The following is a 27,642-nucleotide window of genomic DNA, read 5'->3' as shown; positions in this document are numbered from 1 at the left end:
CCCGAGGTTTCTCGCCAGGGACCCGGGGCGGGGGAGGGGCGAGGGCGCCGAGGCACACACAGAAACCCCGCGTCCTTTCATCGAAGAGGGAAGAGGGCACGGAAAAGGTGAAAAAGCACTTTGAGACTTGTTGGGATGGTTCCGGACGGGACAGCATCCCGGGTGTGCTGGGGGCGCACCGTCGCGGCTGCCACGCGCCGCACCCCCCACCCCCCCCGCCCGCACCGCCCTCACTCACCCCCTCCATCACCCCGCGGCGGTAAAGAAGGTCCCGGCCTCGGCCGTCGGGTGCCCCCCCCCTCCGCACGCCCCCCGCCCCCCCCCGCGCACGCCCTCCCAGGGCTCGGGGTCTCGTCGCGGTCGCCCGCTCGCCGCCCGCACGTTCGCAGCCCGTGGGGGAGGGGGGAGGCGGGGCGGGAAGGTATCCGGGTCCCGGCCCCGCGCCGCGCTCGCTCATTCGGGCGCCGGGGCTCGGTGAAGTTGTGGCGGCGGCGGCGGCGGCGGCGGCGGCGGGGGCGGGGGCTGGGGCTGGCGGGCGGGCGGACGGGCGGGCGGGAGGCTCGGTCCCCGCGGGCGGCGGCGGCGGCGGCGGCGGGAGCTGGGGCGGGCGGGCGGGCGGGGCGGCGGCGCGGGGACGCGCGCTGTCTCTTTAAGGCAGCTCGGTCTGGGGTGGCGCTTTCCTCCGCGAAGGCTCCTTTGATATTAATAGTGTTGGTGTCTTGAAACTGACGTAATGCGCCGAGAGTGAGGTCCTGACAAGCGATAACATTTCTGATAAAGACCCGATCTCAGTGCAATCTCTAGCGTCCTCTTTTTTTCTTTTTCTTTTTTATTTCCCGGGGCTGCGGGTTCCTCAGGACCTCGCTTCTTCACCATCGCGCTCTCGCTTTCCTATTTTCTTTCTTTCTCTCTCTCTCTCTTTTTTTTTTAAACAACAACATCAACAACAACAACAAATACAAAAAAAAAAAAAAAAACCAAAAAAAAAAAAAAAAACCAAAACACCACCACCACCTCCTCCCCTCTCCCACCCGGCACCGGGCACATCCTCGCTCTATTTCCTTTCTCTTTCTCTCGTGCTCGCTCGCTCTCTCTCTTTTTTCTAAGGCGGGGAGGGAGGGAAGGGAAAGGGGGGGGGAGGCAGGAAAGACCTTTTTCTCCCCCCCTCCCCAATCATCCAAGATCAACTCTGCGAACAACAGAAGACGGTTCATGGCTCTGGCCGCCGCGCCACCATCTTTCGGGCTGCCGAGGGTGTTCCTGACGGTCAATCAACAGGTAAGGAAGGGGCGTCGTGGCGGGCCGGGCCGGGGGCGCGGGGCCGCGGGGGCGCGGGCTCCCGGGCGGCCGGGGGCGAGCGGCCGCCAGCGCTGCACCGCGCCACGGTGCGCAAAATGTGGGCGATCGCGAGCGAGCGGGGAGCCCTGGGAATTAAAAGTGACTTTCTTTGAAAAAAAAAAAAAAAAAAAAAAAAAAGCTGAGGGAGAGTGTGCAGCAAGCCCAGCGCAGGCTTCTCGGGTTTCACATGCATTTTCTTTCTTCCTTTTTTTTTTCCGCTTGTGATTTCTTTCTTTCTGCTGCTCCCCTCTTTCCTCCCCCCCCCCCACCCTCTTTCTCTTCTTCCTTGGTTCCTTTTTGGTGAGTCTGAGGGCATCTGAGCTTTGCAAACCAAGAGACTTCAAACTGCAGTAGCCCCCGGAGTCAGGAGGGTCAAGTTCAGCTGCCGGGGAGGAGGAAAAACAAATCCCCATTTGCCAAAAAAAGAAGTTTCAGGCCGGCGCCCCCTCCCCCTCGCAGCCCCACTCCCCCTCGCTGTCTCTTTCTGGCTGATTTTAATTCTCTCCTACCGGGCGCAGTGGAGGAGCTGGAGGTGGCTGGACCCGAGGGGCCGCCGCCGCCGCCACCGCCGCTGCTGCAAGTTTTCTGGGGGCTCCTAAGAAGAGGGGAGCACACTAGGCACCGGCATGCAGAGTAGTAAGTTGGGTGAACTCGGGAGGGCGGGGAGGGTCTTTAGAAGGGCCTTCGTGTGGACCCCAAAGTGGGAAAACTGCACAGCATTGGCTGCTGGCTTTCAGGAGTTTGCAAAGCCAGGCTTCAAACTTTTTTCACTTAAAGGCCCAGTTGTGTCTGGTGGAGGAAGGAAAGTGCGGCATCCCCTGATGCACCGCCTCCGAGCAGCTTTGGGCAGCCTGGCCCTGGGGTCTGTGCCCTGTCCCTGCCATGTGGCAGGGCCTTGCTGCCAGGGCGCTTCCGTAGGGGCTGAGCAAGGGGCACACTTCCTCTGCGGTGCAGTTGATGCGCCATGCGTCGCGCGGGTCAGGGGACACTAGCTGGTGATGAAATGCCTGACAGCGGTGGGACATTCAGGCGGATAGGCGCTTTGCTCTCTGTCTAGTTCCTGTTTGAGCTCTAGTGTCTGAAATGCATCTTTGAAAAGCCAAGGCAAACAGAGCTGTCCCTACCAAAGTAACTCCAGGATTACAGGACCCCATGAATAGTTAGAGGGTGAGGTGGAGTTGGAGGTGGGAGCTGTTTGAAGTGTAAAGCAGTTTTTGTGGTTGAGAAAGCTTTTTTATTTATTTTTTATTTTTATTTTTTTGTGTGTAAGTACCTGTCTGAGATGTTGTTTCTCCTTTCCCCAGGGAAGTCACTGTTTTATGGTCTTAGAACTCTAAAGCCATTTATGTTAGAGGGCAAGAAGGACCAGCAAAGGCTACACAGGCAATCTTGGACTTAATACATTTTAGGACTTGCCTTACTTCCCCATATCTTTTTAGGCCTGAGACTTGATACTTTGAGAGCTTTTGAGTAAGAGCGAAAGATCTTAATGATGAATCAAAATTAAGATAAACTATTCACCCATATCCTATTTTGGGAAAATACGGCTAGAGTTTAACCAAGGTAAGTGAGGTGTGAGCTGAGTGGAGTAGTTGCATCCCAGACAAGTTAGGCTGATTCACTGAACTTTTGTAGATTCATTGAACTTCCGTAAATCCTCTTGATGAACAGGAAAGGGCCCAAGAGAGATTATAAGTCCAAAGACAAAAACACAGACAGGGCCCAAGTCAAGATGGCAAAGAAATGCTCATTCTCGGCCTGGTTGTTGGCTCAAACTTGATTACTCAAAGCTAAGCATAATAAATAGGAACCTTGCAACAACTCCTTAGGGTGCTCTGGCTCTGAAGCTCAAACCTATAGACTGCTGGCATTGTGATCCTTCCCTGCTGGTTTTAGGGAAAGTTGATCATTTAGAAAAGGTTACCAGAGTTAAAAAATAAAATGAAATAAAAATGCAAGGGACAGTCAGGAAAGTAATGTGGGTAGCCGTCCTTTTTGATGTGGACAAAATGAGAATGAAAGTTTTTCAATTCATTGCTGCGGAGTTTCTTACATGCTATTCATTTGCTTACCAGGCTCTGTCAGTTACTCCCTCACTCACTGTAAAAAGCAAAGATCCATAATAATCGTGCGGGGGGTTTTCCCCCCTTTCCCCAAGTATGCCAGGTTTGTGAATAAATACAGGGTTTGTATGGGAAGATGAAGCGTTTCCTGTAAGTTTTGATGCTGACACGACAGTCTGGAAATGATACTAACACTCTGAGAAATTTATTTACTTTTTTTTTCTTTTTACCTTTAAGTGAAAGTTTATTTATGGAATGCTGAATCTTAACAAGCTGAACATACAGCTCTTTTCGTTGATCTCTTCGCTGATTTCATAACTTCCTTTAGAAGCTGTGCCCTTAGATGAAAACATTTCCAGTCAGTTGAATAGACAGGGCCGTGAAGGTGCAAAAGTTTGATGGGTATTTCTGGGTATTAATAACATGAACATAAAAGTGCCGAGCAGGAAAGAGAGTCATGATACCAGCATTCTGCTTTGATTTCTCCAAATGTAAGGCATTCTCAGGCTTCTTTAGGACTGTGTTTGCAGTGATTTTTCTTTTTCTTTCTTTCTTTCTTTCTTTCTCTCTCTCTCTCTCTCTCTCTCTCTCTCTCTCTTTCTTTCTTTCTTTCTTTAACCTTTGCTGAGCTGATGTTTATGGCTTCCTGATATGTCTGGTGGATGTTAGGGTATGTGTGTAGAATACTATTACACATGTAATAACTACGTCTGACACTCTTCCAAACAATTGATGGCCTATAGCAAGTGTCTACCAAAAAGTTTGCCAGTCTTTTGAATTTTAGATGCTGCTAGAGTTTCTGCTGCTGGATAGATCTTGTCTTTTGTCTCTTAAAGGTACTGTTAAAGGTAAGGAGGAAAGTGTCAGGGTAGCTTTGGAGTTGGATCTGAAGTCAGAATGCAGCATTCTGAGGACTAATACTTAAACAGTTTTACCCAGATTTCTGCAAACTTGCTCGTTAGGCAGTTTAGGATCCCAATCAGTGTGCACTTAATGATGAGTGAGTTACATATGCCCCTACCATATCTTTGGTATTCTGTTTTTACTTTTCTTTCAAGTCATGTAACATTCGTAAGTATTTTTTCTGATTTCCATTATAGGTCTCTCTGAGACACATACGGAAATCTTCATTCAATAAGTAATGCATCCGTGGGAAAGTCACTTTTAAGATCCTAATATTGCAATGATACTTCTATTGCTGCTATTATTATTACTATTATTATTATTAGATGTGTATGTGTTTATATATAAAAACCCAATTTGACAGTAATGATATCTGCATATTATTTAAGTAATAAGCTAAAGGGTGTTGGACTTTAATAATCCCATCTTTATTGAAATAAATATATACATATATTACTGCAAGCTTTGAAAGGACTTGCAACAGTTTTTGAATAGGAACTTTATGTTGAACATGAAATTGGGACCAATATTGATAATTGACCTTTCATCACTTTCCGTGATGTATTTTAAAATCATTATTGTTTTACCTCAGTACTCCCATTGATAGCAAACAATTAATATCAGAACACTGTGCTATTGTGTAAAGCAAACAAGACTTTGAGAAAGTTCTAGACGGGATCTGTAATTGATTTTGAAAGAAATTATTTTTTGCAATAAGCGATGGACTTAAAATAAAATTACTGGCTCCCATTAAAGCATATTCTCAGGAAGATACTCTCTTGTGTGTAAAATGAAGCCATTCATTCAACAGACTGACAACTTTCCACTTGGTATTTGCCTCTGCTTAATTTAGTTTTCCGCAGGACAGCTAGTGTGGTAGTCTGCATCTGTTTTTGGCAGGCATAGCAAACTATAAACCCAGACCGTTCTATCCCAAATATTGAAGCTCACAAGTTAGAACTGATTTGATAAAGACAAGCAAGTTTTATGGGCTTGCCTCCTGCTGTTCATCCTTGGTCCAGCTTTCAGGTAACAGGTTTCTTCTGCTTCTGCTGGTAGTGATAACTAACAGTAATGGTAACAGTTTTGACTCTATCTTATTTATAATTTATTTAAACTTGGGGGGGTTACTAAACTTTGATTGTTTGTCTATGGGATAGCTACATGAATCATTGGATATAAGAAAGAAGTGCATTCTTTGTTACCCTAATAGTTATGATTTATGAGATTTAGGGCTCCCTTTTTAGATGCTTATGTAGACTGCTCAAGTAGAAACTTACTATAATTCTCTCAGTGTGTTTGTAATGTATAGCAAAGCCTAATGTACTTTATCATTATTTTCAATTTAAAAAAATGAGGAGTGATTTTTATAATTATCAAAATCATTTGTCTCCTAATAGTATGAATTAAGTTACTAAAGTAAATAGGCTACAATATCTGTATTATTTTATACTACTATTTGGTAGGAAATAGTCCTGACCAGAACAGCCACTCTAAACCTTGAGTGTAAATTAGTACGAAGTCATTTGTTTTTTCTTTGAATATTTTATTTTATATGACCCTCATAAATAGTATATTTAATGTTATCATCATCGCCACCTTTAGGTTGTCCTGAAACTCAGTGGTTCTTTTATCACTGAGAACTGAATTTGTAGGTCTTTGGTTTGCTTCTCAGATGGGTATGATAATGTAGAACTTGTTTTAAGTTAGAAATAGATCCTTGGGCTTAGAGAAATTCTTTTACTCTATCTGCAGAAAGATGAAAATCATTTGAGTTGCTAACATTTAGTTAGATGAAGAAGCCTGAGTAGTGACTCCACTTATTATTACTATTATAGTAGCGACATCAATGTCTGCTTTTTGTAATCCCGTATTATTTTTTTCTTAAGAGCACACATCCCAGAAGCTAAAACAGAGATGAAATTATCTATGCACTTCAAATTTGTAGCATCGTTGGAAATCATTTCTGATTCAAAGCTATCTTTGAACTATAAATGTTAAGGTTTGTTGTTAAATATATTTCATTAAAAATAAAAAGAAAAGTTTTAATTTTTAAAATGTTTCTCGCTCTTTAAAAACCTGCAGTAAATACTTTACAAGTGGCTAGACACCTTCCCTGGTGGTTCAGTTTATACAAGTAGGAAACTTTCTCTCTTACTCTTTCTCTCTCTCTCTCTCTCTTGTTTTCTTTAAACCAACTGACGTAATGCCAAACTTTGCTTTAAAAGAACAGACAGAAGTAATTGGTAGCTTTTAACTTTTAATAATGCTCTGGATTGGTTTTAGTGGCCAAAATGCCATTTTTTTTTTTTTTAAGAAAAAAGAAAAACGTTCAAGTAAGAACGGGCTTGTGGCCTGAGGAAGACAGGCTCTGTTGATGCAGTTATTTTTATTCTTGTTTTTCAATCTGTTATTAAAAATCTTCCCTGCTGAGCATTGCTGGGTTTCTCCAATTGTTCCTTGTGATGGCTGGTGCATTTCAGGTTACCATAACTTATACAGTTTTGGGGTCAGGTTTAGGGGAGAATGGGTGTTTTGTTGCCTCATTTCTTTGTTATTTGGAAAAATAGATTTTGTTTCAATGAGATGAATTAAGAAAGGCTATCAGCAGTGACAGGCTAGCGAATATGTACATATACAGAATGCCACGCCTGTTAGTGAGAGCCTCAAAGGTAGAAGTTCAACTGTGACATTCGTCATTTTTATGTGGACAGAAAAAATAGTTGAAACTTACTCAAAATTCAATTTAGGTAGGAAGCATTAATTTTAAGGTTCAGTTTGTTTCTATTGGAAGCATTTCCCTCCCCCCTTAGAATTTGGAATGATACTTTTTAGCCCAATTTATCTACAGGAATTTTGTATTTTTTTTCTTTTCTTTCTCTCTTTCTTTTTTATTTCTTCTCCACCCCCCCCCCCAATAGTCATTCTCTATCTTATAGACCTTGCCCCGGCAAACAAGACTTTCTCTAGTTAAGGGACATCTTGGACATGTTGATTGACATAGGGCAACTTTTAAAGCAGAAAAATGTTTTCTGGGATAGAAACATTTCTGCTAGTGTTTTCCTCCTTGGGAGAAGATACTCCACCCAGAAATGAGCCCCTCCAGCCCATTTTTTGAGTAGAACTGAGTATCCACAGTTCGATGTGAGTCGTTGCTGAATTTCAAATCTTAGGTCTTGCCTTGCATCTTGAATTTTTCCTGGCATTTTCCATTATCCCCCCCCCCCCATCTTATTTAGAGCCTAGGTAAAGAATAATGCTTCCTGAAAACTAGGTGTCCCATAGAGGAAATGTAGAGTCTTTAATACATTTATAATTATCAAAAGCATTCTACATATTCCAGACCCTTGAAGTTCTCTCTGCTTAGAAATTTGACAGTTTTGATTTTACTTCATGTGTTTTTTTTCCATGTGAAAGCTGCCGACTTTAGTTCACATCTGACTGATTCCTTCTTTGCCAACTGTTCCTTTACTTAAGAATTTATCAGGAAAACCTTCAGGACACTAAGCTATATGTTGTTTACATCAGCACAGTTCAAGTTTCTTGGAGTAGATCTTCATTGAATTCACTTTTTTTTGTTTGTTTTACAAAGTTTTGATACATAAATTTCAAGTTAGGGATATATCTGTTGTTAAAATTTTTTATTTTATGAATGTTGTCTTATTACTTCAAAAAATGGGGAGCGTAATAAAGTTTAGCAAGAAGGGGGAAGAGGCAGAGGGAGGCATTTGGTCTGCCTTTCTTTAATATCACCAGTTTGTTTACTGTGGAATGGTGGGGAGGGGCAGCAGAGGCACTGTGGAAGATGATACAAAAAAAAAAAAAAAAAAAAAAGGCCATCAATTGCGCATATGATTCCCTCCCCTTAAGGTTGACTTAAACAATATGTTTCGGTTTTGCCTCAAACCATTCCACACTACCTCTGCACCAAGCATCCATCCCTATCTTGGTTCCTGAGCAATCAAGGATGGCACATTCTGTTATATAATGAGCAGCAGTATTGTTTGAACAAAGGTAACATATTTTGATTTGTGTCATTTTTGGGGGTAAAACTAGGCTGTCTATAATATGAGAGGAAGCTAGCAGTGCAGAGCTTGTATACGTTTGATGTATCCATGATAGACAGTGTTTAAATATTATTGCAGCTATGTGTACCTGTTCTTGGAGGTATGTATGTGATATCTTAGATACACCTTGATGGTTGAATTTAATGTGCTAAACTATGAACTATGCTTTAAATTCAAATCTTTTAAGGAGCTACATGTCTTGATTTATAAAATCTAGAAGTTTGAAATGAATATGGGGTTAAACATGATGAATCACTTGTTACCATAATTCTTAGGTCTACTGAGACTTTACTAAGAGTTTTCAAAAGAAGGAAAAAAAAGCCCTATAAATCAAAATGCCCCCTTGAAGTATGTTTAAAGAAGTGTTTCTGAGATCATTTTGGAAAAGTCCCATTTCTGTGGAGAGGTGTAGTAAAGTGACTTTGCAGTTTCTGGATATATTATTTTATGGGCTGGCATGTTCTAGTTTACAGGTCTATCAGCTCAGAACGTTATGCAGAAATCATATGGAACATGTAAAGACTCTGTACTGTGATTCCATGGTTTTTTCCCTAGGGTGATGGATTCTGTGCGTCACCTCAATGTGATGTGATTTGCCAGGCTTGTAATACTGGTTTTGAGAGTTGCTGGATGTCCTATTCCGTCAGGCAACATAATACAACAACGTTGGTAACTAGGTAATTGACGCAGGCAGAATAGGTTCTGGAAAGTGTTCCAGTTACTTTAAAGTAAGTTCAGAAGTTAACGTATATCAGTTTATTCAACCCTTGACTAAACAAATGATTCATTGAGTGCTCTTTAAGCATTCTTTAGTAGATAGTGTTATAGAGAAATATATATATGTGTTCACAGGTCATTTCTTGTTCCTTTTAGTTTGAAATTAGCATTATTATCTTATTTGTGTTAAAACTTGCTTTATTTTTTAATTATTTTGTATTTATGAAAGTAAATAGCATTGTAAAGAATAATCACCTTTGCTAATATCTACTGTATATATATATATCACAGGCTTTAAACATATTAAAATTATAGTACTAAATTGAATATTAAAATAATTAGAATAAATTTGATATAATATGATAAATAACTTTTTGTTTAAATATTAAAGGTATCTTAGATGTGGGCAAAGAAAGAAGGACAGGTTTGCACCTCAGAGCTGATTTTACTTAGAAAATTTGGTAAGCTGTATGAAGCTTACAAATAAGTGAACATTTATAATGTAACATATTCTTCTTGATTAGATTCTACAATATGGCTTTCTGAGAATCTATGTGAATCACGGTATCATTTCCTCCATTGATTTGTGTAGTAACTCAGTGATATATCGATAACTAGTGTAAATAGATGTAGCTGACTTAGTGTGGGGAACTAAATTTCTCTAGTGCTCGATACATGTTAGGGGCAGAGGGCTTCAACATTGCTGGACAGTGTTCAACTATTCTCTTAGGGATATGGACTTGTACCCTGCATTTGTGACTTTATTATAGCTATGTACACATATTTGTATTCTTCCTTATGAAGAATGTTTTTGTATTAGGGGCACTGTATGGAATTTTCAGAGATAACATAATTATAGAAATATTTGTCATGTTATATTAGTGACTTAGGTATCCCAATACCTACTTGAGAGCTAACTTAATTATGCTTTTTCTTCTGAATAAGTTTGGCTTAAAAAAAAAGTTAGCACTTATGCTCAAGTGTGATGTCATTGTTCACACGTCGTCTTTAGCTCTGCCATACTAGCCCATTTGTTTTAATATTGTAAAGTAGTTCTGTACATATAAGACATCCTAAAAGAAGTTGACAGGGTTTTTTTTTGCATTACTTTTTGATACTATTAAATATGGCTGAAAGAGAATCTAGCACATTCTACTTCTAAGTGATATCATTCAATTCATGGACTTAAGGTTGGTCATATATGCTGTTTAATCAAGACCCATGTTATTAATTTTTTGCAATTCACATAATTCTCATTGTTGGATGACTAATAATTCTTTTTCAGTTACTTTTGAAATACCTCTTAGGTCTCTCATATCATGTGTCTTCTATATTTGAAGGCTATATTTTGTATTAATGTACAGACCTTTAATTTATAGATAAGGAATCACAGATTTTACGTTTATTATTAGTTACATATCTTTTTAAAAGATTATTGCAGAAATAGGAAAATTTTAGAAAATAACTTAAAGTGACAAGTGTGTGTAAGTACTTACACATTCAAGTGATTAACAGTATAAAATATTATTTTCTGTTTTATATGAAATTATAAGATGTATTACTGTTACACCTTTTTACTAAAATTAAGTTTTTGTGTGTGTGTGTGCAAGCTGTCATAGATTAATACAAGAAACTCACGATTACCTAAACTTTGAATACAGTATACTATTTATTTTACTCTGTATTCCATCACTGTCTGTTTGATATATCCAGTTCTTAAGATAATTTATGCTGATGAGAGAATGACTAATTATTTGCAACACATTTTGCTTTTTCTTTGTATTTTGAGAAGCTGTAAGTAGGGGCTGTCACTTAGAAAATGTTGTTAGGCAAATAATAAAATTCATCCGTGAATATTTTCTATAGAAACTTGTGTACATGATCATGCATGCTCACTTCGTCAGACTTAACCCCTTAGTGCTACAAGTTGTTTATATTTATGTATACATGTCATACATTTTATATTGAAAATTATTTACATTCTTATAGCAAACACTAATGTATTCTGTTTATCTCATTTCAAGACGAATTAGGCTTATCAATTGCAAAGATAGAAACCTTCAAAATGAGATTAGTAATGATAAAAATAGAAAATCAGGTACATATTAGTATATGTGTGTTTTCTATATTTTCGATTTTATGTATCTGAACAAGAGAGAAGGGCATACTGTACAGTTCCTGACACTGTAAGGCATTATTGCAGCATATGCCCTTATTTATTAATATATTTTTTGACACAGAAAACTTTGACCTCTTTGCCTGTGGTCCTTGGGAATTGCAGATAAGCCCCATTGGGGTCACACTAATAGTTTTGGCTTCGCGTGACAGAAAGCGCTCTGTAGCTTCTGGTGAGCTACTGTGCTCTTTTCCTTCAGGACTAGAAGGTCCTTTAAGTTAATTTGGCATTTGGAAGTACAACCAGAATTCTTCCTTTCTGAAAATCCTCTGGATGGTTTTCAGAAGAGTAAGCAGAGATCACGGGCTGCGTGACGCCGCTTATTTTAGGATGCTGAAGAAAATTATGCTGAGACCAAGCATGCTTCCTCTGGCTTACTCTGCCAATGCTTTATTACCGTTTTTCATTTGCTCCCATTTTTTGTGTGAGATCTAATTCTTCAGTTTCTGGAAGGATAAGGATTTACACTTGTAGTGGAAAAAAGTGAGCTAGACGTAGAATTAGTGTTTATACTCCTTTACAGTACTCAGAGATATGTAAGTGGTATAAGAAGGAGATGAAGCTTAGATACAGTAAAGCGATAATTTGATTTTATTGTTTACTGTAGAGCAGGCCATTGCCACTTTGTATCTGTGAAACTACATTGAATGGAATTAAATAAAGTTGTGGTGTAATTTGGAAATAATTATAAGCACCCGCTGTGACACATTTCTGGCAGAAGGATGAAGGCACTTTTAGTCAGTGCTTCTTCCCAACATTGGATTCCAAACATATAAATAAAAATTGGACCATTCAGTCATGGGTGATGCTAGAAGTATGTATTATGTTTGTTTAGAGAAGAAAAATATTCATAAAATCCTTACTATTCCTGTGATTTAGATGTTCAAGATCAGAATGGCAACCATCATGCCATCAATGCCTTAAGGTCTTCAGAAGTTTATTGTTGAATGTTGCTGTATTCAGCGACATGAGGCACAAATGATTTAACATATTTGCCCAAAGAGTTATAACAGTTCAATAAATGATTGTGTTTTTATCAAGGGTAAGAGAATAATACAAAATAGAAGAGTAGCTCTCTCTTAAGGGAACTTCTAAGTTTGGGGTTTGCAACTGAATTTTCAGGTCTATGACATGACAGATGTAATAGGTAGAAATATAGAGTAGTCACCTTTTATAAAAATTGGTTCTATCATTCATGTCTAGGAAAATACAGCAGTGAATGTTTGCTTTTTGCATGTTTTGTCTCCAAGCAGAGGAAACTGACAGTTTTATGTTTTAAGTGCCGAAAGTTGTTCTTGGCTAAGCAGCCCCAGAGTTAATCACTAGGATGTTAACTTGAATTCTTGTCTTGAAAAAGTTTTTGATTTTTAAAGCAAAATGTGCTGCCATTATTTCCAAATTGACATCCTGCATTTTGGATTGGTTTTTAGGGAAATGGTTTCCAAATTCTCTTGCTTGAAGTCCATTGATTTTGAAATAAGTGTTTTTCTAAAAGCCATTTTTAGAAAGGAGAAGTATTTCATATCTTCAGCCTTTTAAAATTATAGATCCCTTATTATTTCCCATAAAATTCAAATTAATTTTACATTAATTATATATATATATATATGTATACATTTTTTTTTCTTTTGTGTTCTCTTTTGAAAAACTCTCATGCATCTGAAATTTACACATTAAGATTTCAGCTGTCCTGCCACACCCTAAAATTTATTCTGGTCACTTGTAAGGAACCTTTATAAAGAGAAATCCTTTTATGTGTCATTTTCACACTTTTATTTTTGCTTTAGAAAAGGGTGGCTTGGGAAGAATCATGCAATAATTCTTTGTGGTAATTTAAAATTGTAAACTTTTTAAAACAACATGACATTTAGTTTTTCATTTATATTTTATGTATTTTGCATACAAAATTTGAAAGAAAACAAAAATAACTTTAGTAAGCATTTATTTCCATTTAAGTTTGCTTTGTGGAATTCAATTAAGAGGATTACAAAATGTAAAACGTTTTCAATGCAGTGGGTTAGATTTGCATGTGTTCATAGAGTGGCTTGCCTAAGACCTATGTTAAATGGGACGATCCTTAAGGTTTCTCGGTTTTCACCTGTTTTTTTTTTTTTTTAACTTACTGCTGTGCCCAAGATGAAACAGATCACCATTCTAAATTCTAGTTATATATACAACAAATAAGAGAGAAGACAGCTCTGCTAATGTATTGGAAATATTTTTGTTTTTATTTGGACTGAATTCATTTGATCCTGAAGAAGAAGATACCAGTTTGTGAACTTAGTATCTATAACACCTCCCTACCTGGTTCCCTGAAAAGAGGAATTGGTCTGAGGAGGGGGAGACCACATTGTTCCCATTCCCAATGTAATGTATTTAACAGTATTTGGGTGTCTGCTGATAGAAATGTGACTGCTCCCAACAATCTCCTCCTCCTTTGTTTTCTATGATGTCAGGCAAGCTTTTTGCCAAAACTTTGGTGCAGTGTAATCACAGTAGTGTTGTGGAATTAAGATGATGTGATTCATGTTTAATATTCTATTTTGAAAGCAATTTTAAAACCTTGCACATTTGGATTATAACAGAATTATAATGGTGTTTTTAGTTTTAATTTGAAGCCTCTAGTTACAGATAAAGAATGAAAAATTTAATGGGTCATTTTCTAATATTGAAGAAAATGAGGGTTTGTATGTGTGAGTGCTGTTGTAGAAATAGTGGCTTGACCTTATTTTGACAAAAGACGATCAGTTAGACATTTGCTAACTTTCAGAGCCAATACAACAGGTGGTTTTGAGAAAGCCATATACAAAAGAATGCATAAATTTAATTACCTGAGGGTACACATAGGGTAAACTAGCCTAAGAGAATTCTCTTAGTTCTGTGATTTGGTTCTAAAAACCATGCCCCATATTTTTTTTTTCCTGATGGGCACACTGTGCGCATAGGAGTATACTGCATTCCACAACAGGATGAAATATTATCCTGTGCCTGAGACACTTTTCATGGTGGTCTTATGGAGAAGTAGAGGCTGGCAGGAACCCCCCCCCCCCAACCCCCACCAGTGGCTTGCCTTTGCTTTGCAGGTCAATTCTGAGTCTGGCTGTTTGTGTTTTCCTTGATCTTTTTGTTTATGTATCTCTGAATCCCATGTATTCAGGGTTACTATAGGGATCATATTTTGTTTTGAATGACAGGTAGAACCTGAGCTACTCTCCATCCCAGCATAATCATCTTACCTTAAGAAAGGAGAATACCAAAGAGAGAACATGTAGTTTTTACAATTTGGATGATGGAGTAAACACGTACCTGATCCCCATTTTAAGAATAAATTAATTACTCCATAATTTCCATGTGGGTTGAGAAGATCTGCTTAATATTTAATATCCAATATTCATTTTTGCCTCCTGAAAATGGCTAAGAGAAAAGAATGAAAGTGTCATGCATAGGCAGTCAATGTTATTTGATGATCATGTAATGAGTCACTTGATATATTTCTTTATCTAAGTTTCTTTTGAAGATACAGGAATATACAATGTAATATCAAAATTATCACAGGTTAGACTTTCTAAAGAAAATTGAAGTTTCTTTCAGACATCCTTAGGGTCACATACCTCTTTGGATGAGTTAATTGAAAATCTAGTTGGAACTCAAACATTGGCTAAAACATGGCCATTCATGAAAAGTGAATTTATGCTACTCTTCTCTCTTTATAATACCTTCAACATTTGTCTATGTAGAGGCCATTTTCCAAAATGATCCATTCGCATTGTGACTCTTATCTTTATCATAGTGTGCATGTCTGAGATTAGACCTGATGTGTGCAATGGATTATTCAAATGTGTTTGTGAAAACATTCAAGGCACTTTCCACAAAGTTCTCACCATTTATAAAGAAAAATTACCAAAAGAATACTAAGAATACTTAATTTATTATAAATGTTTTTCGTGTCAGTCTTGTATTTTGAATGATTGATATTTTGGTTTCAAGTATATTAAAAATCATATGCTTTGAGATATAAATTTAATAACCCTATTGGTTTACAATTTCTTCACTTGACATTCCTAATCATGATCCATACTTTATAACATGTATGTAATTGTTTATTTCTTGATGATAATTAAACTTTCACCAGTTACCTAGTTGCATTGGAAAGATAGAATTCTGTTTTAGACCTTTGAAGCATGAAAATGTAAAACCCTTGTTTCTTCTTAGGTTAGACCTGATAGTTCTATCATCTATGGACGAATGCAGCTGTTGTCCCTCACAAGTCAAATGTTCAGGTTACAGTCGCAGTGCTTCCATTCTGGCTTAAGAGAATTGTGGTGAATGTCCTGCATCAAGGTGTTGAGCTGGACATTCCTGCTTGTCCTGGAGGTAGTTCCAGAAGGGACTGCAAGGCCAGAGGAGCTGCAGGACCTTGGACATGGCTTGACCTCATGCAGGCCTTTGTCTGAATCTCCTTCCTCCTGCTTGCAGGGTGAAGACACCATGCTTGCATTTTCAAGGCTTTCCCTGGCTTTGTCTTTTCACCAGACGGTAGGTGTTTATTGGTTTTGTCTTCGGTTTGCTCATTTTTTTTCTCCTTAGTGTTTCTTCTAGGAGGAAACTTTTATAAATGCTTCATAAATAGTTACTCTTTTAAAATGAAATCATTTGCTTATAGAAAATGTAATATTTTTCAGCTTGACATCAGTTACACCAAAGAGCAATGCAGTGGTCAGAAGTTACTTCTCCAGTGAGTGAAGAAGCCATTATGACTTGTCATCCCACATAAAATCTTTTCCTTGGTTTGACCAGCCTACTGTCTGATCACTTCTTTCTCTTTTTCTGACTCTTATTGCTATACATTTAAAAAAAAATTGCTTATTTTTTAATTTATTTGAGAACGACACAGAGAGAAAGAGGCAGAGAGAAAGAGAGAATGAGTACACCAGGGCCTCCAGCCACTGCAAACCAACTCCAGATGCATGAACTACCATGTGCATCTGGATTACATGGGTACTGGGGAATGGAACCTCGAACCAGGGTACTTGGGCTTCACAGGCAAGCGCTTAACTGCTAAGCCATCTCTCCTGCCCTTGCTATACATTTTGAATTAGTTTTTCACTTAAACTATAAATTATGATTTCACATAAATATTGAAGCTAACACCTGATTCAGCTATAGAAAACAATATAAAAGCCAGCCTCACCCTTATTCTTCTTAATGGTTTTATGAATGTTGTTTTAAATGTATTTTGTACTTGACTATCTACATAGCATTTCTTTTTCATTTTTTAAAGACTTGCTTTCTGGATATAGCAGCATTAGTATATGCTTGAATTTCTTTTATCCTGAAGTACAGTTATGTTAATATACTCACCTACTTTTGGAAAATTCCTTTCAGACATTCTTTAAAACTACTTTCTACTTGTTCTCATGACACATATTTGTGAACAAAGAGTATCTTAGATGTTTTATAGAAGGTAGTTAAATGGGTTATAATCCTGTTGTAGTTGTTTATGGCGCTTTCTTGGAATGTAGGAAAAGTCCAAGTGATGCTTTGTAGGTCATCTATGGCTAAGGAGCTGGGAGATAGGCTAGTACTGAAATGATGGGTATTAGGTAAGAGTCAACAAATATTGTAGCTTTTGACAGCTTAGAAAAATACAAAAGGCGACTTTTTATTTATTTTTGAATGAATTTCATCTTGTATAGGTGTAAGTCAAGATTCTATTTGAGATTTGTTACTTCCAATGTTTCAAAGTTAAATATGGAATCCATTCTCCATTTTTTTTTTTTAGATACAAGTTAAAACTAACCAGATACAAAATAACTGAGTAGAAAACATCTTGAATCCCTGAATTTTCTATAGTTTTTCATCAGTCAATGGAGTGAATTTTGCCAGGCTCTTCTGTTTCTTGACACTGGTGTATAGCAGTCCTCAGAGACCTCATGGCACCAAGCTTCCACAGTCTTTCCATCTGATTGCCTTGCTCGGTGGAGCTGGATACCATCAGCCACATACTCTGGTGTTTCTTCTGTCCTGGTTTCCAGAGCCTCATAACCTGCCACTCTTGTATGTTGTCTGCCCTTGATTTTCTTATTGATGTCCGTTCTTTTCCTTGAGGATTGAATGCGTTCAGCTTTTCATCCATATGAAATCATCAGAGAGTGGCCATCTCTAGACCTAACCTGGCTATGTGTTTTAATTCCCCCTGGCCTTCCGCCTCCATCAGGACTTGCTCATAAACTTGTTTCTCCTCATTATTTTAACATTAAGGGTACTTACACTGGTTCTGTTTACCTATTCTATCTGAATAATATCATGTTTGTCGTCAATATAGTGCTAAATGCTTCCAGAACATTCCCAATCCCACATTTGTGCACCTTCTTCCGTCTTAATCTACTACTTGTTATTTAGCCTTAACAATACGTATTCCCTCATTTCTTCCATAACCCTTCTTCCTGAGGTCTTCCCCTCACATACATTAAATTGAACCATCTCTGCACCAAGTGGCTTTAATGTTGCCCATGTTAGAATCCATGTGGCATTGTGTACCAGAGGAAAGTGAGACCATACCCAGATCAATTTTGTTGTCTGCGAAATGCTTCGTTGGACTCAGTGGTCTCGTACATATTCAGCATTCAATGCGCACATGGTTAAAGAAGTCTTTGGCTGGCAAAACTTAGGTCTGCCTGGTGTTGAGAAAATTGTGAAATTGGGTTGTCAGATTTCAGTGAGGGAAAGAATTATATATAGTATTGCACAATTAATAGATGGTGCTTTAAGTTTTCCCTAACGTTTTGTTCCTAAGGTGTGTGTATGTGTGTGTGTGTGTGTATGTATATATATACATGTATATATACATACATACATGTATATATGTATGTATGTATGTATATATATACACACACACACATACATATACATACATACATACATACATACATATATAATAGAACTGGTTACAACTTATCCTGTTGTATTTTGCAGTGTCCTTTCCTATCTGGACATTTAATAATTAATGCTACTTAACTTCGTGGGATTGTCTCAGTAATATGGAGGCATAGAGGCTCCACTACCTTTAAAAACTATAGCAAAATGGAATCATGGACTGCTTGATTATGTTGTGTCTGTACTGCACTGTGATGTATTCGAGGATGCAAGTATTAATAATGTTGTATTAATAGCTGGGTGTAGTGGCACACACTTTTAATCCCAGCACTCAGCGACAGAGGTAGGAGGATTGCCATGAGTTAGAGGTCACCCTGAGACTACGTAGTGCATTCTAGGTCACCCTGGGCTAGAGTGGAACCCTACTTTGAAAAACAACAAAAAAAGTATTAAGAATTAAGTGTTAAAGTATTAAGAATAATGATGGAAGGCTCCAAGGTCTTAAGTCAGAAATACGCCGTTTAAATATCCTTATGTTGAATGGGTTTTTCAGCCCAAATGTTATGTTGTGTTGCTTAAGTACAGCGGCTTTTACATTGGCTTCAAGGTGAACATTTCTTGAAATGTGGTTCTGTGCTTGGGTACTAAGAGAGCAAGGATGACTTGTATCTTCAGAATATCTACAAGGAGATTGAGGAGTAAGCTTTGCCAGGAACTCAGCAGAACCAAGCCAGCACTGTGTTAAGACGCCCAGGTTTAAAGCAATCAGAGAATGTTGGATTTCCCTTTGCTTTGTAAAATATTCTTGTGTTTTGAGAAATGCCCAATAAAGTGATAACTGAATTATAGCTGATACAGCATTTTTTCATGTGGTAATAATCTGAATGCACCAAAATTTCTGAATATTTGATATTTACTTATCACTTTTAATTTCATAAAGAGCTAAGAACCAATTTACTACTAAGGCCATATCCTTGACCTTCTCAATTTTTTTCCTGAAATATTGTTTTTATCTGAGAATTAGGAAGTCCCTTGATTAAACACAAGACTCTCTTAAGTCCATACGTGTCACTTTAAACAGCTCTGGAAAGCTATCATGCGTTGGTCATTATTGTATGTTCCTCAACCCATATGGACAGAGAACCACGTAGGAGAAATCAAGGTATTTGGTGACTTTCTTTGCTTGTAGGATGGTTCCTTACTTGTAGGATTCCTATCTATTTCTTCCTTACAACCAGAACATTTTGGAGCTTCCTAGGAACCTTAGCTAATTGCACTTTTCAAACTTTTCTGATGTCACCTTATATCTGTCTGATACTTTACAAACCTTTCAAGGAGATGGTTGCATTTTTAGAAGTAATTTCTGCCTGCAGTTTGCACACTCTTTAAATGACATTAGGACGAGTTCTACTGAAGTTGCACTCTGGTTCATAAGTAGGGGTTTTTAAATCCTCTGTACTTTTCCACAGCTGAAAGGGTGCATACTTTTGGTTGAAAGTGTGTAGGCAAAATTTAGCCTTGCAGTACTGGTAGCTGTGGTGGCCTAAAAACCCTTTGGCTTTTTCACAATCCCTGACAGGACTGTTCGGCTCTATGTCTGTTAAATGCAGAAATAGAGGAAGGAAATGTATGTTTTGGCTCCATTAAAATGTTCCTTATCAGAGTGTGTATGTAGGAGAGGGTGCTGCTCAAGATGCCTCTGTTGGCCAGCTGGACAGCATGTGTGCTGGGCCAGTTTCCTGTCTGCTAAAGCTGTGTGGTACTCTTTAATGAAGGGAAGGAGGACATTATTAAATGTGTTGGGCTTAGTTTTCACTTGTGAAAATCAGAGAGCAGAGGGCATGCAAACTGCTCAAAGGGTGGACACAGTTTGCATAGAAATGAGCTCCGAGTCAGAACAACTGCTGGTAAGTGCAGAACTAGCACGGATGGCTGCATAAAAGTGGTCACAGTACGGGTCCTAGGTGAGCGAGGTGTCTAGGGAAGAAAGGCTGCTGGCCTAGAACTTAGCCTTTTATCCAGAGCCTTTACAGTGAGGTGTGTGGTACATATCTGTGAAGCACGCTGATGAGTGTACTGTCCTGTCTGCTGAGTGTATTGTCCCAGCTGAGATAGATGGTGCTGTCATCTTCATTTTACAGAAAGGAGGGAGCACTCAGAGAAGCTTAAGGAATTGTCCAGAGTATAATAGGGAGCAAGCAGAAGTCAGGATTTGAACTTAGGCAGTTCAGCTCTCAGATCTGTCTCAGATCAGTTCTGTTTCTCTGCTGGTGGATGAGCAAGCTTCCAGTTTTGCACATATGCGCATTCTCTCTCTCTTGCTTTCTTTTTGTTTCCTTTTATTTCTCTTTTCCTTTCCCTTCCTTTCTCCTTTCCTCCCTCCTTCCTATCATCTCTGTCTCTCTCTACATTCATCTGTTTACTCACCCAACACCCATCCCTCTGTGTAGACACAGCCTTAACATGTGGCCTTGAATTTTCCATTCTCCTGCCTCAGCCTCCAGTATTCTGAAGTAAACATGTGCACTACCACACCTGGTTTAACGTAGTAATTGGATTTTAAAGAATATGATAGTGTTTTATTACCACTGTCCTAGCCTGATTTCTTCTTAGGCCGTAATTCATTGCCAGGGAAATAAGCTCACCTTTAGATAGAAGACACTTAAAAATGTCATTAGTAATCTGGAAACATCCTTTTTGGAGAAACAACTACAACCCTCTGCCACATGCGCGCGCACACACGCGCGCATACACACACACACACACACACACACACAGAGAGAGAGAGAGAGAGAGAGAGAGAGAGAGAGAGAAGGGTGGGGAGGGAGAGGGGAAAGTAGCATAAGTAACTGCCCCTCCTGGCTCCATGACAGCACGAAGGCTATGCTCAGCAAATCATGGTAAGGGGAAGTGGCTGAATGACATGGGGAGGGGGCACTGTCCTGCTAATCTTCGTGGCTTTGTGTTTGTGTTTGCAGTCCTGGGGAACTACTGCTCCAAATAGTGTCTTGACAGCCTTGAATTCTGACACGGCTTGTGAGTGTTACAAAGAATTATAAAGAACAATCTTGATTTGGGTCAGCCCTAAACATTTCTTTAAACCAGTTATTAGCTTGTTTCAGCCCTGATTTTTTTTTTTCAAGAAAATAATTTATATTTTATGAAAGAGTTGTAAAGACCCCGTGCGTCCCTGGACAGTCTCATGAGAACTAGACACCAAGAGAGAGAAACCTGTCTTTTCCCCTCTCTGGAAGGAGACATGAAAACCGGGAGCTGCAGATCGGTGAGCAGCGGGGTTCCATTTTCTTTGCAGCGCCAGGAGACGCAGCCTGGAGGACCTACCGGGAGGGGCTGCGTCGGCCTGGCGGCCACGGCCCTGCGGAGCCCGGCTCGGCCCTGGGGACCGGGCCGCTGCGCTGCTCCGCGCGGGGCTGGCGGTGGGCGTGGAGCGCGGGGCGCGCTGCGGAAGGACGTCCGCCCGGGTCGGGTCCGCGCCCCGCCGCCCGCTCTCCCCCGCGCTCCGCGGGCCTGCGCCGGCTCTCCTCCGCGCTCGGCCCGGGCTCCGGCTCCGGCTCCCGCTCCCGCTCCCGCTCCGCGGCCCGCGCGGCCCCAGGCCCGCCCCGCGCCCCACGCTGCCAGCCGCGTTTCCTCTCCCGTGACCCCGTTTCCTCCCGTCTTCTCTCTCGCTTCCTCCCGGCTGCCGCCCCTCCTAGATGGGACGCTCCGATTTCCTCTCGCCAATCCCGACCATGGGTTTATCCACAGTGACTCATCTTTAAACCGTATTATTCACCTGTGATCGCTGCGCAAACGGAGACGGATGCCAGGGGACAGGATCAAAGTACTAGGTTTTCATGAATTAAAAAATATATATATGTGAGAATATATATATATATATATATATATATATATATATATATATATATATATATATATATGCTTTTAATGAGTCGCCTGCCAGCTCAGGGTTTGCATTTTGAAGTTTGTTTACTGTCACAAACACTCAAGGGAAGATGGGAGTATTACATCGCCGGCTGTACAATCAAAATGCTATGAAAGGATAAACTTCACCTCTTCATTGAATCGCACTGTCTTGTAAATTAGTAGCTTTAAAAGTACATGAAGCTTTCTTAAAAATTCATTCTTTTAATGGCTGAGACTTTTATGATATTTTCGACGTTCCGAATACTTATGATTTTCTTACATTATGAATGTTAAGACAGTTGTGCATGGATTCCTATCAGATTTATTTCTGTCTACATTATCAACCTTGTTCTAAAATTAGCTCTCGTTAAGGGCATGCTTTTTACACCCGTTGAATTAATTTCCTCTCCTAGAGAGCTATATTATTAAGGGCTTATCATGAAACAGCAGTATTTTTAGTGGAACTGCTCAAAGTTCTTAACTACAAACAGGCATTTAGCAACTATTGAAGGTTATTGATGAGTACAGTTTGTGTCCAACTGCTTCCTTTTGGCTTTGAAGATCCCTGTGTGCCTAACTAGCTAAATGAAATAATTGATGCGTAGCTGGATGCAAAGTGATGCAAAGTGGTCAATTCAAATTGTAGTAGCCTGAGTTTGTATGTGGAAGCTTTTGTTAACTTTATAATTAAAATCAATAAGTAAACAAAGGAAGTTAGTTTTAATGTGCAACAGGTTCACTTCTAGCATTGCTTTCAACAGGGAGACTTGCTACATTGAGTTGACCAAATTTTTTGTTGTTTTGAGACATTATCTGGCTATACAATTCGGGCTGGCTTCATATTTAATGTGTAGCTCCACTTGGCATGCCGCTCACCATCCTCCTGCCTCAGCTTCCAGTGTGCTGGGACAAATGAAGGTGTGCCACCAGCTTGGGCTACTGAGTTCATGTCTAAAGATATAGTATACATAGTTGACGTTTGATATAAAACAAACAGTAATTCCTTGAACATGTGAGGTGATGTAGTACAACAAATCTCCTTGAAGTAATTCAGTTAAGGAAAAATAATAACCTTATGGTAAAACACAAACTGCACTTATTATTGAGCACTGTCCTGTCTTCAAACTTCCTAATAAATAATTGCCACATTAAAAGTGGATGGATGTCTGCGCCAGTAACAGTGGGGCTAGTGAAGAGACAGGAAAAACCCAAGTCCCCCACCTGTTCTTCACACTGTCAGAGATGTTCCTAGTATGTGGGACACACCTCTTATTTTGTGGGTCACCATTGGCCGCACAATATTGTTAATCTTTTCTGCTTTGTTTGGCATTTTTCTATCATTTGAGCTCTTTAGCCTCTTTCCAAACTTATTTGTTCTCTAGCTATGCATGGTGCAAATTAAACTGAAGAAGTTGCAGTCACCGCAGTGTCTTTGGGGATATGTGATTGTATGGAACATGCTGATGTCCAGCTCTGTTTAGGATTCCAATAGGTTGTGTTCCCGTTGGTGATGTGATTTTCTTGTAATAGAATCAAATTTAAATAAGTCTCTTAACTTCCCTAGCCTTTGTAGTCTTCCCACTTGTGGGCTTTAGTAGTAATACTTACCTGGGGTTTGAGGGAGAATCAGTTTAGATAGCTTATCTAAACAGGTCTGCTGAATGCCAAAGGAATGTGTGGCTATTTATTATGATAACAATAATTATTATGATTCTTCAGTTAATAGTTTTCTAAATTTCTATATATCATTATGTGAATTCTCATTACACTTCTCACAATGGTGATTCTAATGCCTTTTATTTCTTGATTTTAAGAATTATGTTTATGCACTATGCAGAGTGGAACAATTTGGGACCTGCAAGAGAGTAGAAACATGTTATTCCTTTGCCTGGCATCACTCTCTTGTTGTGCAGTACATGATTGCATGTGTTCATTCCCTTCTGTTTGAATTTCTGTGTTATAAGCTGTGTTCCTCAGTGCTGAGTTCAAGGCCACCCTGAACTGTAGAAATTGTTTGATAATTATTTGGGAGTGCTTTCTTTGGGGTCAAGAATCACCTCTGCAATAACTCTTATTTTTTGTAGGCGTATTAATAATTTTGATCCTCATTTTTTAAAAAAAGTCATATGACTTTTCAATAGCCAGTGTTTCCTGTCATGGCTCATTTTTGTGCTGATTTTATGACATTTCTTCCTCTTTTCCAAAATGAATCTTACACAATCTCCTTCAGAATTAATCACTGTCGCATTTGTCAATAGGTTGTGGTAACTGTTGGAACATAGGCAACTGCTTTCTGAGGGCTGGTATCTTAGACATAATGTCTTGTGGTGTTCTCTGGGCATTACAGAGTTATCTTTTTGTTTGTCATCGCTTATATGTGGGATAAATATCACATGGTCATAAGTATTTTACTAAGAAAGATGAATTGTTTATACAGAGGTCCTCAGTGCTTCTTTTGGAAGATAAGAAATAGAATTTGTGTGATTTTGTAGTCAGTGTAAGGTCTATTCTATAGTGGAGTGATTCTGAGGTATTAGGACCACCGTGTATCTAACTCTTCAAACTGTGTACAGGTGTCCTTTTCAAAAAGCAAGCCTATTTTTGCGATCAGAGGTAAAAATGTTAACAAATTATTTATAGTTAAGAAATAACACAAGGATTAAAGATAATAAGCTTTTAACAATATATAAGATGCTTAAGACATTTTAACAGTGATACAAAAACTGTCAGCCAGATTTCCTAAAGTTTTTCTAGAAGAAATCATAGCAAACCACCAGAATTATTTGTTGTTTGTGAGAAAACATTTCTTTGCTTGAGAGCAATGATTCTGAGTTTTTTTTTTTTTTTTTTTTTTTTCAAGGTAGGTTCTTACTCTAGCCCAGGCTGACCTGGAATTCACTATGTAGTCACAGGGTGGCCTCGAACTCATGGTGATTCTCCTATCTCTACCTCCCGAGTGCTAGGATTAAAGGCATGCACCACCACACTCGGCTTGATTCTGAATTTTTGTTGGCAGGTACTGTTATCAAATTGAATGCAGATTATAAAATTCACAAGCTCTATTACAAGAGGCTTGCAGAATGTGCTGATGAGATGACTAGAACTTCTCTTTTGGTTGTGTAAGTTTGGTGGATGAATTTCTAGAAATTCATTCAGTTATTTCCAAAAATGAGGTTTCCAGAGAGCCTGAGAACATCTTTGTTACTCAGTAACTATCCCCAGTTTACTTTTGAACACAATCCAATGAGCTGGAGTTTCATGTGTGTATAATTTATATTTACACTTATGTGTACATAGTACTTGTTACTTAAATATATGTATATTTGAAACAAGTCAGCTCCATATCCCTTAGACTCTGGAAATTAGGGAGCCCTCCAATAGTGCTTTCATCTCCATGTTGCAGTTGTTTTGCAGTACTTATCAGTACTTATTCAGTAACCGGAGTGCATTTCTATATGCTGGTAATTTGATAACCCGTTTTGAAATGCATTTGTTGAGCTCATTGTAATTCCATGTGCCCCTAATGAAAGGCATGTGACCCTATATACTGGAAGAACAGTCTGGTTGTCTCTTACAGAGATCCTATTGCCCCTTTTGGGCAATCTTGAACCTGGCAACCACTAGTATATTTGCTAAAATGGAGTTTTCCAAAATGTAAATGATGTCACATTGGAAAGCGATGCCAAGAAACAATGTGGCAGTTTCTAAATTTTGTGAAGCTAAAAATCCCTGGTTACAAGAAAGAAGTACATGTCACAGACAAGCAGTTAGTAATGACTTCAGCTTAGCAGGAAAAGAGCAATGCCCATATGCTGATTCTGGTCTCTTAACAAAGAATGTTATAGAAAGATTGCACAGTATTTAACAAGCTGTGAGTTAATGTGAGTGTCAGTATATCTGGTTCCAGAAGGATAATCACTTTAACATATTTCCTCAAAAATATTTTAAGTTGTATTACAAAACAGAAAACGCACTACCGATGAATCCAGACTGTTCTTCAGTGTACCTCCAACCCCTAGGCAGGCAGCGATGTTGAGTTTTGTTAAACAGTTCATTTGTTCCAGGAGGCTTGCACGCTAATAAATTAGTAACTCTCCTTGTCAGGCTCAACCTCTGAGGTCTACCTCCCATAAGGAGAGTGGGTGTGAGTGTGACCTACCAAATGTAAGCATCATTTTAATTAATATTCCAGTTTCCCTCTTATAGAATGCCTGTCCCACTTTATATATGGTCTGTGTTCTTCCACATCAATGGGCATTCTAGTGTTGCAGGTGGTCTCTGTCTGAGTGTTTCCAGTTTCTTGGCATCTTAATCAAAGTATTGGAAAAGATGCATACAAAAAGTCAAGCAGCAAGAATTACTTTATTAGGAGCAAAATGATAGTAAAGGTTTGAATACACTGCCAAGAGGGACAGGGGCCCATTTGAGTGGGACAGTATTCTTGGGTCCTGGATTATTGCCTGGTATAGAGTATGTATGATATGTTACGTGATATGTTGTGTTCTGCTTGCATGCATGTGGACAGTTATGTATTTCCCATGTGTGTTCCAGCTGATGCCAGAGGAAAACTTCAGGTGCCCTCCTCTATACTTTATGGTTCATTCACATATTTTATTAAGACAACCTGGAGATGCTGTATTTGGTCAGTAAGCTCCAGTTATTCTCTGATATCTGCCCCCTGTTGACTGAAGTTTATCCAGGCAGTAATACGCATTATGAAAGGAATAAGTAAAACATACAGTCATATTTCCATTTTAACTAAGGATTTTGAACCAGTATCATTAATGTCTCACAAACATGCATGTGCAATTAGATCTTTTCGTCTAAGCTTGGAAGGTATATCAATTTTCGCTCCTTTCTTTTACCATCAAACTGAATTCTTTGTTGAAGTGGCAGCATTCCTTCAGTGTGCATGTTCCAGGTGTCCCTAGTTTACCTTTGTAGAAGTGTCAAGTGGGGGCTGGAGAGATGGCTTAGCAGTTGAGGCACTTGCCTATGAAACCTAAGGACCCAGGTTCAATTCCCTAGTACCCACATAAGCCAGATGCACATGGTGTATGGAATTTGTTTGCAGTGGCTAGAGTCTATGGTATGCTCATTCTCTCTCTTTTTCTTTTTCTCATTCACTCATAAAGAAATAAATATTAAAAGAAATGCCAGTGGACTCCTTCTTTCAGGATTGTCTAGCCTCACTGAGCTGCCTTTGCCTTAACCACTTTTCCAGCCAAACTGTTTATGACAGCCATCAATTCAGATTTCTACTCATCACTTTTTTTTTATTTTTTTATTTTTTGGCATGTACTTAGAATGGGTTACATCCTTTATTTGTGTTTGGTCTCTCTGAGTGTCTTTATCTATCTCCGGCACCTATGGCTTGCTAACCTCTGCCTCAAGATTGTCATGTCTCAGGTACCTTGACTATTCTCATTATAATGAGTTACATATTATGAACGACAGAATAAAAATTAATATGTTATGCTATAGCAAACATTTGGTGCTTACTGTTTGCCTTCTAGAGGATTCATTGTTATGAGTCTCCATTTGCTCATAAGCAGTGTGTGGCATAGTGTGGTGACTG

At 39.2% G+C, this 27,642-nt stretch overlaps 1 protein-coding gene across 6 annotated transcripts in view; it reads left to right on the top strand.

The window, feature by feature from the left end:
* Positions 1–1,008: 1,008 nt before the first annotated feature.
* Positions 1,009–27,642, top strand: part of Trps1 (transcriptional repressor GATA binding 1) — a 250,228-nt gene continuing 223,594 nt past the window's right edge. The window contains exons 1-2 of one of the 6 annotated variants that reach the window (XM_045143805.1): positions 1,009–1,278; positions 15,741–15,800. Coding sequence is in view for 1 of the 6 variants with exons in the window: in XM_004661382.2 (XP_004661439.2) it covers positions 1,965–1,974 (10 nt within the window). In the remaining 5 variants the exon portion in view is untranslated. Of the gene's footprint in view, positions 1,279–1,897; positions 1,975–5,310; positions 5,334–8,303; positions 8,319–15,740; positions 15,801–20,024; positions 20,048–27,642 lie in introns of those variants that run through there. The other 5 variants (XM_045143806.1, XM_045143804.1, XM_004661382.2 and 2 more) reach the window with 5 other exon arrangements.

Source organism: Jaculus jaculus, chromosome 2 (genome assembly GCF_020740685.1).
Source record: "Jaculus jaculus isolate mJacJac1 chromosome 2, mJacJac1.mat.Y.cur, whole genome shotgun sequence".
NCBI lineage: Eukaryota > Metazoa > Chordata > Mammalia > Rodentia > Dipodidae > Jaculus > Jaculus jaculus.
This window is presented reverse-complemented; position numbering and strand designations above follow the sequence as displayed.